At 43.9% G+C, this 19,849-nt stretch overlaps 1 protein-coding gene across 1 annotated transcript; it reads right to left on the bottom strand.

The window, feature by feature from the left end:
* Positions 1–195: 195 nt before the first annotated feature.
* Positions 196–19,546, bottom strand: LOC311142931 (phosphofurin acidic cluster sorting protein 1-like). Its single transcript, XM_084178684.1, has 23 exons — positions 19,168–19,546; positions 14,289–14,376; positions 13,740–13,829; positions 13,447–13,572; positions 13,011–13,155; positions 12,594–12,685; positions 12,369–12,452; positions 12,047–12,267; positions 11,850–11,943; positions 11,664–11,741; positions 11,403–11,554; positions 10,930–11,065; positions 9,980–10,084; positions 9,745–9,851; positions 9,476–9,630; positions 8,126–8,236; positions 6,502–6,619; positions 6,187–6,229; positions 5,960–6,002; positions 5,720–5,855; positions 5,197–5,435; positions 4,887–5,006; positions 196–1,814 (listed from the first exon to the last, which is right to left on the bottom strand). The coding sequence occupies exons 1-23, from the start codon at positions 19,320–19,322 to the stop codon at positions 1,696–1,698; spliced, it is 2,757 nt and encodes a 918-aa protein (XP_084034810.1). The 5' UTR covers positions 19,323–19,546; the 3' UTR covers positions 196–1,695.
* Between the last annotated feature and the right edge of the window lie 303 nt (positions 19,547–19,849).

The following is a 19,849-nucleotide window of genomic DNA, read 5'->3' as shown; positions in this document are numbered from 1 at the left end:
CTGAAGATAGCGTGGAAAGGTCATGAGTCATCTGGCGCAAGGTTTAAACAAGAGCATGACGCATTTGGCTCTGAAGATGTCGTCCCACCCTAACCGTGTCCTCCACCCCACTTGTCATCAGACAAGTTGATATAAGGATACATTTTGTTACAGATACACTTGAGTTTTCATTTGATTTATTGATGTGATTTAAAAAAAAATCCTTGTCTTGAACTTCTTGTATGTTTCTGTCTTTTACGCTTTAATGACAAAACAGAAAATAAAGTATTTAATCTCCTCTAACAATCTTTAAAACAAATATAAATAAGATGACCGTAAATTATGGATGACACTGAAGCTTCATTTCAAGCACATCATTGGGACAAAAGTGTATCTGCGGTGCACAAATTATAGTACTTGCTTGACAACCACAAGCTTTGATGTAGACGAGTCTGCAAATATTCTAGATTTCTGTAGTGTTTTAAGCATTTACTTCTAGTATGACAACCCATGCTATACACACAAATCCACAAGCATTTGGGGTTCTCACACAGGCGTGCACACACAAACAAACAAACACACTCACAAAAGTAACAGTACCTCCCAGAAAAATACTAAATGAAAAGAAAGTAAGGCTTTTGCGAAAACAGGTCCAATTATCACAATACATTTCTGTAAATAAGATAATCAATTTATATCACTTTCACAAAACTGACTTTTAAACAGCATATTTTTTTAGTGCACTTATTAGAATAACACCACTGAGGGAAATGATATCAATAATATCAATGACCACTGAAGTTTGCTTCACATAACACTCTGCTTGAAAAAAATAAGTACAACAGTACAACACAGCCACAAGAACAGCTGGAGTTAACCTTGCCAAGCCACTGAAGGAAGCCACATATAAAGGATATGAAAGAGGAAAAACATCTCAAACGAGGGCAACTAGTTATTTTGTCAGGTGAACCCACCTTAGAAAATAGGAACATGGCAAGTATTAAATCTATGGCCCCAATCCATTACTGCTGTCAATCCATGTCGTCATGTAACAACTCTCCTTAGACATGTAACAACTCTCCTTAGTCATGTAATAATCATCTTTAATCAATGGCTTTCTGTCCAGTGACCTCCATTTTAGACAGCTGATATGGTGCCCAGCAAGGTTATTGTAGTAAAAACAAAATACGAAAACATGAAAAAACTATTTCATAAAATGAAATAAAAGAATTAACAAACCCGTTTGAAAACTAAAACTACTGAAACTATTATCTTTGACTCCAAAATGTACTAAAATAAAATAAAAGCCATCATAAATAATGTTTAGTTTGAGGTTTTTTTTCTTCTAAACTTTGGGCAAAAAAAATTAAAATAATGTTTTCTTCTAATGGGGTTTTCAAGCTTCTGAACATGGCAGGTAAGTGCTGCCAGTGGATGGTGAGGTTTCAAATAGGCCTAGCTTGTTCATCACTATCACTAGTTATCACTAGCTAACAAGGAAGAAATCTGCTACTAACACTAAAATAAATAATATAAAAATTAAATAATAAATAAATAAAACTAGTATATCAGGTCTGAAAACGAACTGAAACTAAACTGAATTTCAAACAAAAATCTAAAAACGAACAGAAATTAAAATGTATATAAAAAACACAAAACTATAATAACCTTGGTGCCCAGGAAGCACAGAGTGAGTGACCATGTCTGGTTTGGCCTCTAGGTGGAGGTCTTGTTGTACCCAAACAGCCCCACTGGCAGGTACTTCACATGGGTGGGCCACTGGGCAGCCAGCTGGAAGAACTTCACATCAGTCCACTCCACGCCGTCCACAGACACTGAAAAATAACCAATAGTTTCATGACTCCCATCTACAAGCACCTAAAAATAACCAATCATGTTAAATCTGAACCTACAGTAGGCGGGCTCAGTCCCACTGGGCACAAACTGGTTGAATCAACGTTGTTTCAAAGTATTTTGTCAACATATTGTGACGTGGAATCTACGTGGGAAATACACTGGATTTGAAGTTGAGGGGGAAATTTAATGGTAACCAATTTAACATAGACAAACCTGGGCAGCACCTCCTACAGGAGAGTTGATCTATCTACAGCTATCACTTTGGTCTACTCACCAAGGGTGCCCAGCACTGCTTAGCTTTGATATTTGTCAATGACTTCTACCAATGTGCAATCGTGAGAATGATTATTGAGAGATCTCTTAATAACTAAATAGATTCACTGTTGCTATCGAAGTCATTCCAAAGGGAAGATTTAACAGAGCAAATGAAATGTAACCATACTTTATGTCCTATATCATCAATGATACTATTTAGGCCTATACAGTGGGGAGAACAAGTATTTGATACACTGCCGATTTTGCAGGTTTTCCTACTTACAAAGCATGTAGAGGTCTGTAATTATTATGATAGGTACACTTCAACTGTGGGAAATCATGACGTTGGTGGAAAAAAAAATAATCCAGAAAATCACATTGTATGATTTTTAAGTAATTAATTTGCATTTTATTGTATGACATAAGTATTTGATCACCTACCAACCAGTAAGAATTCTGGGTCTCACAGACCTGTTAGTTTTTCTTTAAGAAGCCCTCCTGTTCTCCACTCATTACCTGTATTAACTGCACCTGTTTGAACTCATTACCTGTATAAAAGACACCTGTCCACACACTCAATCAAACAGACTCCAACCTCTCCACAATGGCCAAGACCAGAGAGCTGTGTAAGGACATCAGGGATAACATTGTAGACCTGCACAAGGCTGGGATGGGCTACAGGACAATAGGCAAGCAGCTTGGTGAGAAGGCAACAACTGTTGGCGCAATTATTAGAAAATGGAAGAAGTTCAAGATGACGGTCAATCACCCTCGGTCTGGGGCTCCATGCAAGATCTCACCTCGTGGGGCATCAATGATCATGAGGAAGGTGAGGGATCAGCCCAGAACTACACGGCAGGACCTGGTCAATGACCTGAAGAGAGCTGGGACCACAGTCTCAAAGAAAACCATTAGTAACACACTACGCCGTCATGGATTAAAATCCTGCAGCGCACGCAAGGTCCCCCTGCTCAAGCCAGCGCATGTCCAGGCCCGTCTGAAGTTTGCCAATGACCATCTGGATGATCCAGAGGAGGAATGGGAGAAGGTCATGTGGTCTGATGAGACAAAAATATAGCTTTTTGGTCTAAACTCCACTCGCCGTGTTTGGAGGAAGAAGAAGGATGAGTACAACCCCAAGAACACCATCCCAACCGTGAAGTATGGAGGTGGAAACATCATTCTTTGGGGATGCTTTTCTGCAAAGGGGACAGGACGACTGCACCGTATTGAGGGGAGGATGGATGGGGCCATGTATCGCGAGATCTTGGCCAACAACCTCCTTCCCTCAGTAAGAGCATTGAAGATGGGTCGTGGCTGGGTCTTCCAGCATGACAACGACCCGAAACACACAGCCAGGGCAACTAAGGAGTGGCTCCGTAAGAAGCATCTCAAGGTGCTGGAGTGGCCTAGCCAGTCTCCAGACCTGAACCCAATAGAAAATCTTTGGAGGGAGCTGAAAGTCCGTCTTGCCCAGCGACAGCCCCGAAACCTGAAGGATCTGGAGAAGGTCTGTATGGAGGAGTGGGCCAAAATCCCTGCTGCAGTGTGTGCAATCCTGGTCAAGACCTACAGGAAACGTATGATCTCTGTAATTGCAAACAAAGGTTTCTGTACCAAATATTAAGTTCTGCTTTTCTGATGCATCAAATACTTATGTCATGCAATAAAATGCAAATTAATTACTTAAAAATCATACAATGTGATTTTCTGGATTTTTGTTTTAGATTCCGTCTCTCACAGTTGAAGTGTACCTATGATAAAAATTACAGACCTCTACATGCTTTGTAAGAAGGAAAACCTGCAAAATCGGCAGTGTATCAAATACTTGTTCTCCCCACTGTATGTAGTATTTGCGAAGTCATCAACAGCTATTGTTTCAATTCAACCCAGGATTCAACTTAAAATAGATAATACATATAGGGCTAGGGTTTTAACCTTTAGTTGATTTCAAATGTAATCTTCAAGTTGTCTACAAATTAATAATTGATATGTTGGCTTCACGTCTCCATCTCAACCAAAAATCTAAGTTAAAGAATAGGACTAAATCAAATCAAATTTTAAATGCACTTTAAATCAAGTTTGATTTGATTTAGTCCTATTCTTTAACTTAGATTTTTGGTTCAGATGGAGACGTGAAGCCAACATATTAATTATTAATTTGTAGACAAACTGGAATTAAAGCCAGACTAAGTCAGTGGCACAAAAAATACATCTCCTTCAAATGTTGATATTTGGTGGCGTAGACAACCAAACAATTAAATACAACTTTTGCAATACTGTAAAAAGCCCACAAGTTAAGGCTATCTTAGAAACTAATGTAACAGTATTTATTCAACCTTAAAATCCATGGCCACATTGAGGTTGCTGTAACTATAAAAGTATTCTGTAATCATAGAAGGCGTGCATGTTCAAGATAGCATGCAAAGGTTGCAGGTCTGTAGAGATCTTCACAATTGCTATTTTAATCTGCACAGAGTCTCTAACAGCATTGATTACTTGCACTATGTACTTTCAATGTAAACTCAACTGCAATCCTGGTCATTTGGTTGTGCTATTAGATGAAGCACAGTGATAACACATTACATTGTTGTATAAATAAACAAAATATCTGTCATTGTATTCCCATTTGTGCTTTTAGATTGTTGAAAGAATAGTGACAACACAATTCAACAAACTTCTGTCTGTCTTTTTGAGTGGGTGAATAAAGGTTGAAATCTCATTGATCAATGTCTCAACCAAATATTACCCAAATGTCCACGTTGAAATGATGTGGTGTGCCCAGAGGGGTGTACCTTTTAGGCTGGTCTGCTGCTGCTTGGTAGAACAGATGAGTCTGGTGATGCCCTCAACCACCTGGCTTTTACAGTCTACATCCCTCTCTCTGGGCTTCTTTCCCAGGAATATGGTGGAGACTTTGGATACGGAGCAGATGAGCACACAGAGAGGGTTCAAACCAAAACACTTAACAGCATGCATCCATTGCATGGTTCTCATTCCAGTTAGTACATTTATTTAGTTATTACCCCAAATGAGTTGCTGGACAAACTGCATGTGGTGGACAGTCCACTATTTCCCCACTCCTAGTCCAGCCGACCTCCTCACCTTTCTTGTTCTTCTCCTTGGTGACCACGGTCATGGACATGGTGTTGGCCTGGGGCTGGTTCTCAGTGGAGCCCCCTCCTGGCAGCCTGCTGACCTGCAAGGAGAGGAAGGCACTCTTCAGGGTGTTCTTGGAGCCCTTGTCACACCGCTCCCCCTCCTTTTTCCGCTCTGAGCATGTTGCTACCCAGTAATCCACCGTCAGCCCAATGGTGTCCACCCCATGGGACATATTAGGGCTCCTGTGAGAAAGAGAGAGAGAGAGAGAGAGAGAGAGAGAGAGAGAGAGAGAGAGAGAGAGAGAGAGAGAGAGAGAGAGAGAGAGAGAGAGAGAGAGAGAGAGAGAGAGAGAGAGAGAGAGAGAGAGAGAGAGAGAGAGAGAGAGAGAGAGAGAGAGAGAGAGAGAGTGTGGCAGACAGTGTACCAAAAACAACTATTGCTCAACAATGTACTCAGAAATGTGTGTAACTGCGGGGATGGGAATGAACTTGTCATGAAAGACTGTTGTACACTGTGGTTGTCTTACCCCAGACCGCTGCTCAGGGAGGGAGACGGGGGTGGGGTGACAGCCTCTCTGGTCATCCCTGTGGGAGATCCATGGGCAGGTGGGGAGGTGGAGGGAACAGCCAAGGTAACACTAACAGGCTCCTCAGTGTCTCCACCTGTAGGCCCAAATCAACACAGTCCTTAACACTGCCCAGGGACAGCCTGGAGAGAGAAAGGTGAACGTTAACAGACAATAGGTAGTCCAGAAATATGAACCCACCTGAATACGCCAGATTCGGTTCAATCAACCCTACTTTCACCACCTGTTTCACACACAGGGATCAGTTAGTCAGTATCAGCCTTACACTCCAGGGTTGTACTTGGGAATAGTTTGGATAGCCCTCGTCTGTCGGTTTACATTGAAGCAATAATTATGATAGAGGCGTTTGCCAAATTGACTGCCTCAACATCAGCATTGATGAAAACCATCAGTACTGACTTACTTACCCCAACAAAGGGAACAAATTTCTGGTAAGAGTCTTCGTCGTATCTGGAAGGGTGGAAATAATGGGTGGCCAATAAAATGTTTGTCTTCCTAAAACATACCTGATTAACATTGACGTCATATAAACTGAGTGTAGAAAACATTAAGAACACCTTCCTAATTTTGAGTTGCACCCCATACACCCATTGAAGTGGATTTAACAAGTGACATCAACAAGGGGATCATATCTTTCACCTGGATTCACCTGGTCAGTCTGTCATGTTCATAATGTTTTGTCCACTCAGTGTAAATTAGCCATGCAGGCCACTCCCACTCACGTCTTGTACTTGCAGGTGAGCATGGCCTCAGCGATAGGCAGCTGGTGTGTGACAGAGACACTGCTGATGTACTGGCTGATCCTCGCTGCCACGTCGACACCATCTACAGCTGGGGCCGCTGGGAGGGGAGGGGAACAGACGTTAAGCCTGAGTCAATCTGTAGGGAGAGCAAGGCTGACTGGATCTGAACTGGCTAACCCCCTAACTAAAGAAGATATGGGGTAGCTTGCAGAGAGAGAGTGTTCTAGTCAAATACCATTCATATGCTGATCAAGGCAGATCAAGTTCCCAAAGACACATGCTCGAATGCTACCAGCTCAGTAGAAGTGTTGTGTAGTTTTAAATGTGTGTAGAGAGAGGGAGAGAGAAATGTATAATTAATTACATTTGTAAAATAAAGCATATTTTGTCTGGTTAGACTGTAAACTCTCCTTCCAGACTCACATTAAGAATCTCCAATCCAAAGTTAAATCTAGAATCGGTTTCCTATTTCGCAACAAAGCCTCTTTCACTCATGCTGCCAAACATGCCCTCGTAAAACTTACTATCCTACCGATCCTTGACTTTGGCGATGTCATTTACAAAATAGCCTCCAACACTCTACTCAGCAAATTGGATGTAGTCTATCACAGTGCCATCCGTTTTGTCTCCAAAGCCCCATATACTACCCACCACTGTAACCTGTACGCTCTTGTTGGCTGGTCCTCACTACATATTCGTCGCCAAACCCACTGGCTCCAGGCCATCTATAAATCACTGCTAGGCAAATCCCTGCCTTATCTTAGCTCATTGGTCACCATAGCAACACCCACTCGTAGTATGCGCTCCAGCAGGTATATCTCACTGGTCATCCCCAAAGCCAACACCTCCTTTGGCCGCCATTCCTTCCAGTTCTCTGCTGCCAATGACTGGAACGAACTGCAAAAATCTCTGAAGTTGGAGACTCTTATCTCCCTCACTAACTTTAAGCATCAGTTGTCAGAGCAGCTTACCGATCACTGCAACTGTACACAGCCCATCTGAAATTAGCCCACCCAACTACCTCATCCCCATATTGTTATTTATTTTGCTCATTTGCACCCCAGTATCTCTATTTGCACATCATCTCTTGCACATCTATCATTCCAGTGTTAATACTAATTGTAATTATTTTGCACTATGGCCTATTTATTGCCTTACCTCCATAACTTGCTACATTTGCACACACTGTATATATATTTTCTGTTGTATTTTTGACTTTATGTTTTGTTTTACCCCATATGTAACTCTGTGTTGTTGTTTTTATCGCACTGCTTTGCTTTATCTTGGCCAGGTCGCAGTTGTAAATGAGAACTTGTTCTCGACTGGCCTACCTGGTTAAATAAAGGTGAAATAAAATAATAAATAAATATTGTTTTTAATAACTGAAATGAAATAGTCCTTCAGTCTGTGTTGCCGCTAATAGCACAAACGAATTGCGCACTCATAAGTTTAAATGGAAATGTTTGTACTTGGTGCTCATGGGAAATGGAGAAGGGTAGGTTGATGTGACGAGAGAGCAGTAGAGAGCTCGCATGGTCACAGAGAGAGAGAGAGAGAGAGAGAGCGAGAGAGAGAAAGAGAGAGAGAGCAGTGTGGTGTTTACTAGAGTGAGGGGGCTCCAGGCGGCTGAACAGGTCTCTCCAGGCATTGTCCAGGAACACGGCGCTGTAGCGAGGGTCCAGGGAAGCCAGGTGCTTGGCTACGGGGTGACAGCCTGGAGGCAGAGTAGAGGAAGCCACAGTGAGTCACGGATCACACACACCCAACCCACTCAGTACAGCAGCTCTGAGCAGAGCAGCTCTACTGTACTTCACTTCAGCTGCATGTGACGTAATGACTGGAGCAACTCATTGTCAGGAGGAGGTAACAGAACATGAGAGTGGGTGTTTTTGTAAATCTTTGTTTATGCTTCAGCTGAAGAGGCTTATATATAAGCATTACATAACCATGCTAGATATGTCCCATAATATCCCACTGGGCACAAACTGGTTGAATCAAGGTTGTTTCAACGTAATTTGTCAACATATTGGAATGTGGAATCTACGTGATTTTTGGTTGAGATGGAGACGTGAATACAACATATCAATTATTAATTTGTAGACAAAATGGAATTAATGCCAGACTAAGTCAGTGGCACAGATTGAACTATCCAAGCAGAAGATACATCAGTTTAAAATGTTGATATTTGGTTGCGTTGACAACCAAACACAATTCAATATTACTTTTGTAATCCAGTAAATAGCCTAAAGTTAAGGCTATTTTACAAACTAATGTAACGTTCAACCTTAAAATGAGTAACACATCCATGGCCTGAGATGACTGTAAAAATAAATGTCTTCTTATGTAATCCTATAGTGTGCATGTTCCAAGATAGCATGCATATAGGTCATCACAGTCGGTGGAGATCTTCACAATTGCTGTAATAATCTGTGCAGAATCTCAAACGGCATTGATCACTTGCATCATGTACTTTTAATGTAATCTCAACTGCAATCCTGGTCATTTGGTTCGGCTATTGTATGAAGCACAGTGATAACACATTAATCTGTTGTATAAATAAACAAAATATCTGACATTGTATTCCCATTTGAACTTTGCTGTGCTTTTAAATGGTTGAAAGCGAAGTGATAGACCTTTGGGTGACAACTAAACCAAAAATCTGACATTGTTTATCCATTGGAATGTGGTTGTGCTTTTAGATGGTTGAAATCATAGTGATAACACATTGGAAATTGAACTAACTTTTTGGCTGTAATTTTGAGTGGGTGAATATACTGTAGGTTGTAATCTCATTGATCAACATCTCAACCAAATATTACCCAATTATCCACGTTGAAATGACGTGGTGTGCCCAGTGGGATGCATCTTACAGCAGTCACATTGTATAATACTTATCTTCTAGTAAAATGGCATATATTACTGCTCTAGGAACCTGAACCTGTCTCTCTCTCACCCAGGGGGACCACCAGGAAGCGGATTAGGCTGAGCCAATCAGATGTTTTGTTGGCCAGCTGAGTGACAAAGAAGTGCAGGATGGCCCCCAGGTAGCTCTGTCCCCCTGCCACCACCACCTTGACCGGCCGCGGAGTGGACGAGTTACAGTTACAGCTGAGGGGAGGGGAGGGCAGGTTAGTGGAGCACAATAGAACAGGCTCATCATAGGTCACCTTCATTACTACACAATAACTTCAACCAGCGAGTATTGAGTCTTTGGCTACTCACAACTTTTGGATGCGCGTGAGGAGGGTGGTGAGGACAGCCTGAATCTCCACCCCACAGCAGGTACACACTACTGGCTGCTTCTGGGACAGCAGCACCTCGGACACATACTACGCACATGTTTACCACAAACATATAGACACAGATTAACACACATACGCAAGTAAATATGTACACAGGGAGTGGAGGAGTGAGATAATGGTGGTGAAGATAGAAAGGAAGGAGGAGTGAAGATTACCTGTCCCTGCCAGTCGCTGGTGTTGACCAGGACCAGGCTGTCTGGGAGGGTAGTGTCTGAGGAGAAGATCTGATTCAGCTGGTCATATACAGCCTTCCTGGGCACCTACCAACACGCCCGCACACACACAGACACACGCGTCGAACACAAGTCAAATATTGGCATACATAGTCACAAACTGGACACACACATGCTTCAATGAAATAGATCAACACAACAGGAGAGTGCTGTGCCTGTACGCAGCTGTAGCGAGGAGTCAATTGGGGGTCTTAACTTCCTGTTGAGAGTAAGAATAGTTTTCCTCTTGTAATGTCAGTCACTGAGTCACACCATTAGCCCATGTCAGCTCACATTTTAAAGATTGCTAGGTAAGTTAGTCTAGCCAGCTATATAAACGTTAGTATGTAGTATGTCATGGCTGAATTACTGACCGGGCGCGCAAGGCACGAGGCCAGTGGCCCTGACCTCCTGAGGGCCCCCATTGATTTTGTTAGTCAGTCTCACTCAGAGATCATATAAACCTGTCATGTAATGGCAGAATGTGTAGAATTGCTGGAAATTAGCTTTAAAACTGCAAAAGAAATCTCCACCCCCATGACTGAATGTGTAGAATTGCAGGGAATTAGCTTTAAAACTGCTAAATCTTCTCTCTGTCGTATGGCAAAATGTGTAAATTGCAGAAAATGTATTTTAAAACCGCAACATTTTCTCTTCGCCCCATGGCAAAATGTGTGTTAGCTTTAAAGCTGCACATTCATTTCTCCACTGCCAAGAGGGGGTCGACTAAATGTTTTGCCCGCAAGCTGGAGGGGATGGGGGGGGGGCACCTGCAACAGGATCACCACCACTCAGGATCACCCTCTGCAAACAAAGCATCCACATTTAAAGACCAGTCTCAGCTACATGGTTAGTATGGGTACGGACTAGCTCTGGTTAGGGTGAGGGGTCACCTGTGGGGTGTGGCTGAGCTCTGGTGACCTTTCACTGTCAGAGCTGTTGGTGCGTTCGCTTAGTGGTTTGGACAGCGCTCGCCTCTCCTTCATTGGTGTCCCACGTCTCTGCCTGGGTGTGTGCCCACCATCCAACCTGGAAAAAACACACACACCTACTCACTGACTGAGTCAGTGCCCACACAGAAAATATGACTATGGCAGAAAGTGGAGGAGTGCATGTGTAGCACTGAAAGGGGACGGGAAAGGGGGATACAACTGAATACATTCAACTGAAATGTGTCTTCCACATTTAACCCAACCCCTCTGAATCAGAGAGGTGCCGGGGGGGCTGCCTTAATCCACATCCACGTCATCGGTACCCGGAGAACAGTGGGTTAACTGCCTTGCTCATGGGCAGAACAACAGATTTTTGCCTTGTCACGGTTTTGTGTGTGTGTGTTTTAAGGTGTGTGTGTGTGTGTTCGACTGACCTGGGGGAGGGCATGGTGGTGTGGGGCATGCTGGTGTGGCTCTCACTCTTACTACTCCTTAGTTCTCTCATTGGGGTCCTGGGTAGCTGCTCTGGGACAGAGACTGTGATGCAGGGGGTCGTGTCCAGAAACATCTCCGGATCAGTCAGCTCCTAAACACACCAACAGACAGCCAGACAGAAACACATCCTAACACTGCACAGGCCTCAAAACACTGAAATACACGTGTGTGTGTGTGTGGGGGGAGTTAGAGGGTCTCACCAGGGTGTCTGTCTCAGAGTCGTCCACGTTGCGAGAGCGAGTGCGTTTCATCTTGCCTGATGGGGGCTGCTCTCCTTGCTACAAGTCAGACAGCAGGAAAACAGTGGTCAGAGGGAGTGCAGGGGGACATCTGGACTTAGAAGGCCAGCCATCCTCCTATACTGTACTCTACTCTACTCTACTCACTGGGCTCAGGGTGTCTCTGGGCAGACTGCACCTGCTGTTCAGACTGCCAAACTCGGTCTGCGAGCTGGACTGGGACATGCCCTCAAAGAAGGGCCTGAACATTCAGAGAGAGGAGAGATTGCCCAGAGTTCTGTTAAGTGGATGTTTGTCAGAACATACATTTCTGTTACCTACAGATAAGTCCGACTTCTCATGACCTGAGTTTGGGTTTGGGTGTGCTGAGGACGCTGTCCGTCTCCTCCATCTCTGGTCCGCTGTCATTGGGGTTGTACATCTCCAGACTGTCATAGAGCTCATCCAGATCCTCCTCCACATCCCGAATGTGCTCCTGGGACACGTGCTCCAGGCCAAAGTCCACCTCATCAGACACCTTAAACCTCTTCAACAAGGCCACAAACTTCTGCTTGATGTTGGGCTGCTGAGTTAAAGGAACACACACATATAAAACCGGTTGACTAGGAGAGAGGCAGGTAGTCCCAACGGCACAGAGACAGACAGATCAGTAGACTGAATGCTTACATGAGCTCTGGTGATGGAGGCTGCAGAGGTGAGTTTGTGTCTGTGCTTCTTCTTCCTCATGTCATCCTCTTCGTCGAACAGATACTGAAAACAGAGAGTGGATCAACTTCGTGCTCAAACCGGACAAACTCTCCATCCACTCTACTGTAAACCGGCTCAAATGCTTGTATTGAAGCAGTGTGGTATCTTTCTGAGCGTCACTCCCCCTCTCCTCCTCCTCCATACCTGGCTGTGAGCAGGGTCATCACTCCCGTCCTGCTCTGATGAATAGCTCTCCTCGTCTTCCTCCGAGTAGTTGTCGATGTCAGGGGAGCGGTCTGTGAGTTCCAGGGAGCCAGAGAGGAGATGTGTTATGTATTGGTGTGGGATGGGGGAAGATACAGTATGATGAGAAGACTATTTAAACCTTGTGTCATATGGGCAAAGCAGTGGATGACTCTCTCAAAACATGGATGATTCCACTGCCCGACCATGGTGTGGCATGTACATGTTGAACTGTTCAATACACTGATATTCTGGATATTTACAGACAATTCCATATAAGCACATTCCCCAATATTTAAAAAACTGTTCTGATTCCCTGTTCAAGGCCTTATCTTCCTCGAGCCTGTCCCCTTGTCTCTCACTCTGTGTCTCACTTACCAGACATCTTGGCCTTGGACACCTCGTGGTCGATGGGCTGGCTGGAGAGCGAGTAGACCCTCATCTCAGCCACAGGCACAGCCGTGTCCTTCACAGTGGTGTGGAGACCCAACACACGGGCTCCCTCACTGGGGTGCTGCATCACCTGGGGAGGAGAGAGAGGAAGGGGGGTCAGAGAGAGAAAGGGAGCGAGAGAGATTGGGGGCGACAATTGCAAGAGAGAGAGAGAGAGAGGGAAAGGACAGGAGACAAAAGAGAGACAGGAGTACAGATGCTGAATGGCGTGTTATACAAACAAAAGCCTGAATGATCGTAATCATTGCAGTTAACAGCTGCGGTGAGGTGTCGCCCACTTACTTTGATTTTTTATTTAACTTGGCAAGTCAGTTAAGAACAAATTCTTATTTACAATGACAGCCTACAATGACGGCCTTACCTCTGCCATGTTGATGAGGCCCAGTGCCAGGGTCTTATAGCCCAGGATGGTACGGTTCTTGTACCTCTTCCTCCTCTGCAGCATGATCTGCAGTCTGTTGGCATCTCGCTTCAAAAAATGTGGATACTGGAGGAAGTAAAGATGAGAGATGGCGAGGTTGACAGAATCAGAAAGGCACTTAAATCATGCACTAAAAATAGAATCTCTAGAACATTTTAAAAAGCGTCTGCCTCTCATCCACTGGCCATTTGCATACACATAACTGTCTGTGCAAACTCCCCATGGTAACTCACTTGCAAGGAGAACGTTAGCTGAAGATCAGTCTCAGTAAGTCCAGGCGATGACAACAGGATTTCATTGGACCGTAAAATGCGCTTTGATCCCTAAGAGGATATTCCACACACGTTATACATCTATATCCTGCATATATTATCCATGGATTACAGATAAAAAGGTTCTGATTAGTCACTAGTGTATTTAAGCAATAAGGCCTGAGGGGGTGTGGTATATGGCCAATATACCACGGCTAAGGGCTGTTCTTATGCACGACGCAACGCGAAGTGCCTGGACACAGCCCTTAGCCGTGGTATATTGGCCATATTCCATAAACCCCCAAGGTGCCTTATTGCTATTATAAACTGGTTATCAACGTAATTAGAGCAGTAAAAATAAATGTTTTGTCATACCCATTTCAGCCAATCAGCATTCAGGGCTCAAACCACCCAGTTTATAATGAGTGATAAAAACTAAAGAATGTACTTCTGCAAAACGTCCTACTACTGTAGCTAGCTATATCTATGTATACTTTGTGAAGAGGGAAGGGTGTGTGTGAAGAGCGTCACCTGGAGTTTGACTGCGATGACAACAGAGGTTAGGTCTCTGTCCAGCTCCTGAAGCATCACCAGCTTCTTCAGAGTAACTGTGAAGAGCCTGGGTTTAAGGGGAGAAAAGGGGATATTCATATTTCTCTGTTTAGTCTGTGAATTCAGTGAATAGGAACCAACAACATGAGCGGAGAAAGTATCAGTCTAGTCCTTGACAATGACAAATCTTTTACAAATGTTGGCTGAGACTGGTAGGGTATCACCCTAGATTTGTATTGCAAATTGTAAGCGGGAATCGTTCGGTGAGGTTTGTGGCCAACAAAAGCACTTTAGGAATATTAGGCTCTGGACATAAATCACAGATCAGGGCCGTTAGTGGTTCGAAGTACTTCTTTTTGGACAGAGCAGAGACAGATTGGCTGGCTGGGATTCATCTGTGTAGATGAGAGCCAGCCAGACAGAACATTCAAGGAGAAACTAAAGATTGTCGTCCTCTCGAGGTAGAAGCCACTATGGCCTCCAAACACACAACTAGGTCTACAGCCTCATTGTTGATTCTTAGCCTCAAGTCACAAATATTGGGTAATAGGAGAGGGTGACTTGTGTTAAAAATATACTACGCTTTGACCCTTCATCAAAAGCCTTATCTGCTGTTCCTCCCTAATTAAATATAAAATTCCCTACAAACCTTGGCCTCTCTACTCACTACACCATTAGTGAGAGAGAGGGACTGGAAAGGGCTACCAGAGAACAGCTGATTGGGTTAGGAGATTTCTGGGTAATAATGTATATACTCACTAAAAGCCAAATGCCAAACAGATATGGCACTATAGGCTAAATAGAAATACACTGCATTACCAAAAGTATGTAGACACCTGCTCATCCAAAATCATGGGCGTTAATATGGAGTTGGTCCCCCCTTTGCTGCTATAACAGCCTCCAGTCTTCTGGGAAGGCTTTCCACTAGATGTTGGAACATTGCTGCGGGGACTTGCTTCCATTCAGCCACAAGAGCATTAGTGTGGTCGGGCACTGATGTTAGGCAATTAGGCCTGGCTCGCAGTCGGCGTCACAATTCATCCCAAAGGTGTTCGATGGGGTTGAGGTCAGGGCTCTGTGCATGCCAGTCAAGTTCTTCCACACCGATCTCGACAAACCATTTCTGTATGGACCTCGCTTTGTGTACGAGGGCATTGTCAGGCTGAAACAGGAAAGGGCCTTCCCCAAACTGTTGCCACAAAGTTGGAAGCACAGAATCGTCTAGAATGTAAATTGTATGCTGCAGTGTTAAGATTTCCCTTCACTGGAACCATTATTCCTCCTCCACCAAACTTTACAGTTGCTCCAGAGTTCAATGGCGGTGAGCTTTACACCACTCCAGCCGATGCTTGGCATTGCACCTGGTGATCTTAGGCTTGCGTGCGGCTGCTCGGCCATGGAAACCCATTTCATGAAGCTCCCGACTAACAGTTCTTGTGCTGACATTGCTTCCAGAGGCAGTTTGGAACTCGGTAGTGAGGACAGACAATTATTATGAGCTACGCGCTTCAGCACTCGGCGGTCCCGTTCTGTGAGCTTGTGTGACCTACCACTTCGTGGCTGAGCCGTTGTTGCTCCTAGACGTTTCCACTTCACAATAACAGCACTTACAGTTGACCTGGGCAGCTCTAGTAGGGCAGAAATTTGACGAACTGACTTGTTGGAAAGGTGGCATCTTATAACAGTGCCACGTTGAAAGTCACTGAGCTCTTCAGTAAGGCCATTCTACTGCCAATGTTTGTCTATGGAGATTGCATGGCTGTGTGCTTGATTTTATACATCTGTCAGCAACAGGTGTGGCTGAAATAGCCAAATTCATTAATTTGAAGATATGTCCACATACTTTTGTATATAAACAGTGCATTCAGAAAGTATTCAGACCCCTTAACCTTTTCCACATGTTGTTATTCTGAAATGGACAAAACTTTTTTCTTTCTCCTCATCAATCTACACACAATAATGACAAAGCAAAAACAGGTTTTTACACATTTACATAGGTATTCAGACCCTTTACTGAGTACTTTGTTGAAGCACCTTTGGCAGCGATTACAGCCTCGAGTCTTCTTGAGTATGACGCTACAAGCTTGGCACACCTGTAAGTACAAGAGTTTCTCCCATTCTTCTCTGCAGATCCTCTCAATCTCTGTCAGGTTGCACATATATTTTCAGGTCTCTCCAGAGATGTTAGATCGGGTTCAAATCCGGGCTCTGGCTGGGCCATTCAAGGACATTCAGAGACTTGTCCCGAAGCCACTCCTGTGTTGTCTTGGCTGTGTGCTTAGGGTCGTTGTCCTGTTGGAAGGTGAACCTTCGACCCAGTCTGAGGTCCTGAGCGCTCTGGAGCAGGTTTTCATCAAGGATCTCTCTGTACTTTGCTCCGTTCATCTTTCCCTCGATCCTGACTAGTCTCCCAGTCCCTGCCACTGAAAAACATCCCCACAGCATGATGCTGCCACCACCATGCTTCCCCGTAGGGATGGTGCCAGGTTTCCTCCAGACGTGACACTTGGCATTCAGGCCAAAGAGTTCAATCTTGGTTTCATCAGACCAGAGAATCTTATTTATCATGGTCTGAGAGTCTTTAAGTGCCTTTTGGCAAACTCCAAGCGGGCTGTCATGTGCCTTTTACTGAGGAGTGGCTTCCGTCTGGCCACTCTACCATAAAGCCCTGATTGGTGGAGTGCTGCAGAGATGGTTGTCCTTCTGGAAGGTTCTCCCATCTCCACAGAGGAACTCTAGATTTCTGTCAGAGACCATCGGGTTCTTGGTCACCTCCCTGACCAAGGCCCTTCTCCCCCGATTGCTCAGTTTGGCCGGGTGGCCAGCTCTAGGAAGAGTCTTGGTGGTTCCAAACTTCTTCCATTTAAGAATGATGGAGGTCACTCTGTTCTTGCGGACCTTCAATGCTGCAGACATTTTTTGGTACCCTTCCCCAGATCTGTGCCTCGACACAATCCTGTCTCGGAGCTCTACGGACAATTCCTTCGACCTCATGGTTTGGTTTTTGCTCTGACATGCACTGTCAACTGTGGGACCTTATATAGACAGGTGTGTGCCTTTTCAATTGATTGGACATGATTTGGATTTACCACAGGTGGACTCCAATCAAGTTGTAGAAACATCTCAAGGATGATCAATGGAAACAGGATGCACCTGAGCTCAATTTTGCGACTAATAGCAAAGGGTCTGAATACTTATGTAAATAATGTATTTTTTATTTATGTGCTAATATTTCTAAAAACCTGTTTTCACTTTGTAATTATGGGGTATTGTGTGTAGATTGATGAGGACAATTTTTTATTTAATCAATTTTAGAATAAGGCTGTAACGTAACAAAATGTGGACAAAGTCAAGGGGTCTGAATACTTTCCGAATGCACTGTATATAGTGTATCTAAAGGGATTATAAGCCAACCAGGCTCCTTTTTAATTGCATTTGTACAAATAGATAACATATGATGAGGTGCATTCTCCTTTAAATAAGGACTTTTCTGAGAATTAAAAATGGGTGGCAGGTAGCCTTGCGGTTAGATCGTTGGGCCAGTAATTGAAAGGTTGCTAGTTTGAATCCCTGCGCTGACAAGGTGAAAAACGTGTGAAATAGAAAAAATTTAAGCACCCACCAAATCATTATTATAATCAGAGGGAGGAAACAAGAGATCCCCCACCGTCAAGGCCAAAAGCCCAGCTTCATGTTTTCCATACATGAAAGAAAGAAAAAGTTGTCAACATACTATTTTCAGAGCTCACCACAGTGTGTGGACCACTTTAAGAGGATCAAATCATTTTCAACCAGCTCTTCTTCAAATCCACCCACGTCCTCTCTCCCTTTTCCCTGCCAGAGAGAGCACCCCCGCAGGCAGCCTTTACAGGGGTCCTTCTAGAATCCACCCCCACCCCCACTCCTGCCCCCTCTTTTCTATTGCTAGCCTACATCGAACACCTAACAATTCCGAGGAAGACAAAAAGCAGTATCAGCTACATTTGAACAATATTAAAAAATGTAACATTGCTATAATCTGTTAAAAGTCATAATGGAGGAGTAGGCCCTGATTAGCAACAGTCCGTAGGCGTATGTATACCGGCATATAAGTATTAGCAAATCTCTTGCTTCTAAGTATATACTGCGCTGTATCATTATTTATTCTGACAGCATGTTGTTTTCCTGTGGGGTTTAGGAGCAGCTGTCTATGGCACCCTGCCTGTTTCCCCAACTGCTCAGGGATATGTTGATTTGGAACCTTTACATCCTGGTCAGTCATGATCTTGCACTTCATGATGCTCCTTCTTCATAACCATGGTCCTCCAAATATTGTTTTTCATTGTAGAGTTGAATGATCTCTTCCTTTTAAAGGGGAAATCATTGTTTGAACTACAGATTGCCCCTTTAAAGACACTCCCTAATATTCACTACCATCAGCACTAATCTATCACTACAGGCTAAGTCTATCTATGTGACTAGCACACCGTAATTTACAGTTGCAATCACCTGACCTGATGGTTTAAAACAAAAATAGCTGTCATATTTACAGTAAATTGCAGCAGTGCAAAATGTGCATTATTCAAAGGCAAATACAGAAGTATGCTATTTATTTCAACTTTAATAATATTATTGAATGTTCTTTTCATTAACGCATACATTTTTAGAACTTTTATTGTACCTTTTATTCTAACTTCCTATTTAACTTATCTTGAGGGGAAAACAGGTGACTTCTTCACCCTGATTCAATAGCATCCCTAAGCCTACATCTGACCGCAGAAGCCGATAGCCTATATGTAGAAACGTAATAATAATGTGATCTGATCCCGACTGGAAACCTCGACTGTCAGAACTAGCCATGGTGTTTAGGCGGCCATACCTGGGCACACAGCTTGGAGATGAGCGATCAATTTCCCAGGTCGCATACAGGTTCATTTGAACCGGACGGTTCGGGACGATGGTGACGGTCTTGGACGGCTGCATTTGTGGAGATGGTGTGCCCCCAGTCCGCGGGAGACCCCCTCTCTCCGACATACTGTAGGTGTTTTGGGTGTGGAAGAAAAATACCTTCTGTCATTCAGCTTCCTGACTTGTGCATGCGGATATTTTCATCACACCCTGAAGCTTCAAATTGCGCTTTCATATCCACAGAATTCCATGCCTTCTTGCTTGTATTTATGCTTTTCTGTTCTGCAGCCCACAGTTGATGTGATACGCTCTCAAGTGCGATGTTTTTAATAGCAGGAAGCGGAACTTGCCCTCCAGGGAGCACAAGAGAATAGCTACGCCTCTCGTTAAAGACGCACTCTTTACTAGTACAATCTCTCAACAATAATAATGTGAGAGTCAGAGCGTCACAGCAGGTGCATATGGTGTGTTGTGTGCGTGCTCGCTCTCTCTCTCTCTCTCTCTCTCTCTCTCTCTCTCTCTCTGTCTCTCTCTCTGTCTGTCACACCCACTCCCTCTCTCAAACACTCAAACACACACACACACACAGTGATAGAGTGCTATTATTGTAACGCGAGCCTCTCAGAGGTACCAGCAGAGTTGTCCCTTGGAAT

This window comes from Coregonus lavaretus (assembly GCF_964263955.1).
Source record: "Coregonus lavaretus genome assembly, chromosome: 15".
NCBI classification, from domain to species: Eukaryota; Metazoa; Chordata; class Actinopteri; order Salmoniformes; family Salmonidae; genus Coregonus; species Coregonus lavaretus.
This window is presented reverse-complemented; position numbering and strand designations above follow the sequence as displayed.

Coding starts and splice junctions, on each gene's coding strand:
- LOC311142931 (XM_084178684.1), bottom strand. CDS start 19,322: ATGTCGGAGAGAGGGGGTCTCCCGCGGACTGGGGGCACACCATCTCCA. Junction 11,944..12,046: donor ACACCCAAACCCAAACTCAG/GTCATGAGAAGT, acceptor CTGAATGTTCAG/GCCCTTCTTTGAGGGCATGT. Junction 6,003..6,186: donor AATTTGTTCCCTTTGTTGGG/GTAAGTAAGTCA, acceptor TGTGTGAAACAG/GTGGTGAAAGTAGGGTTGAT.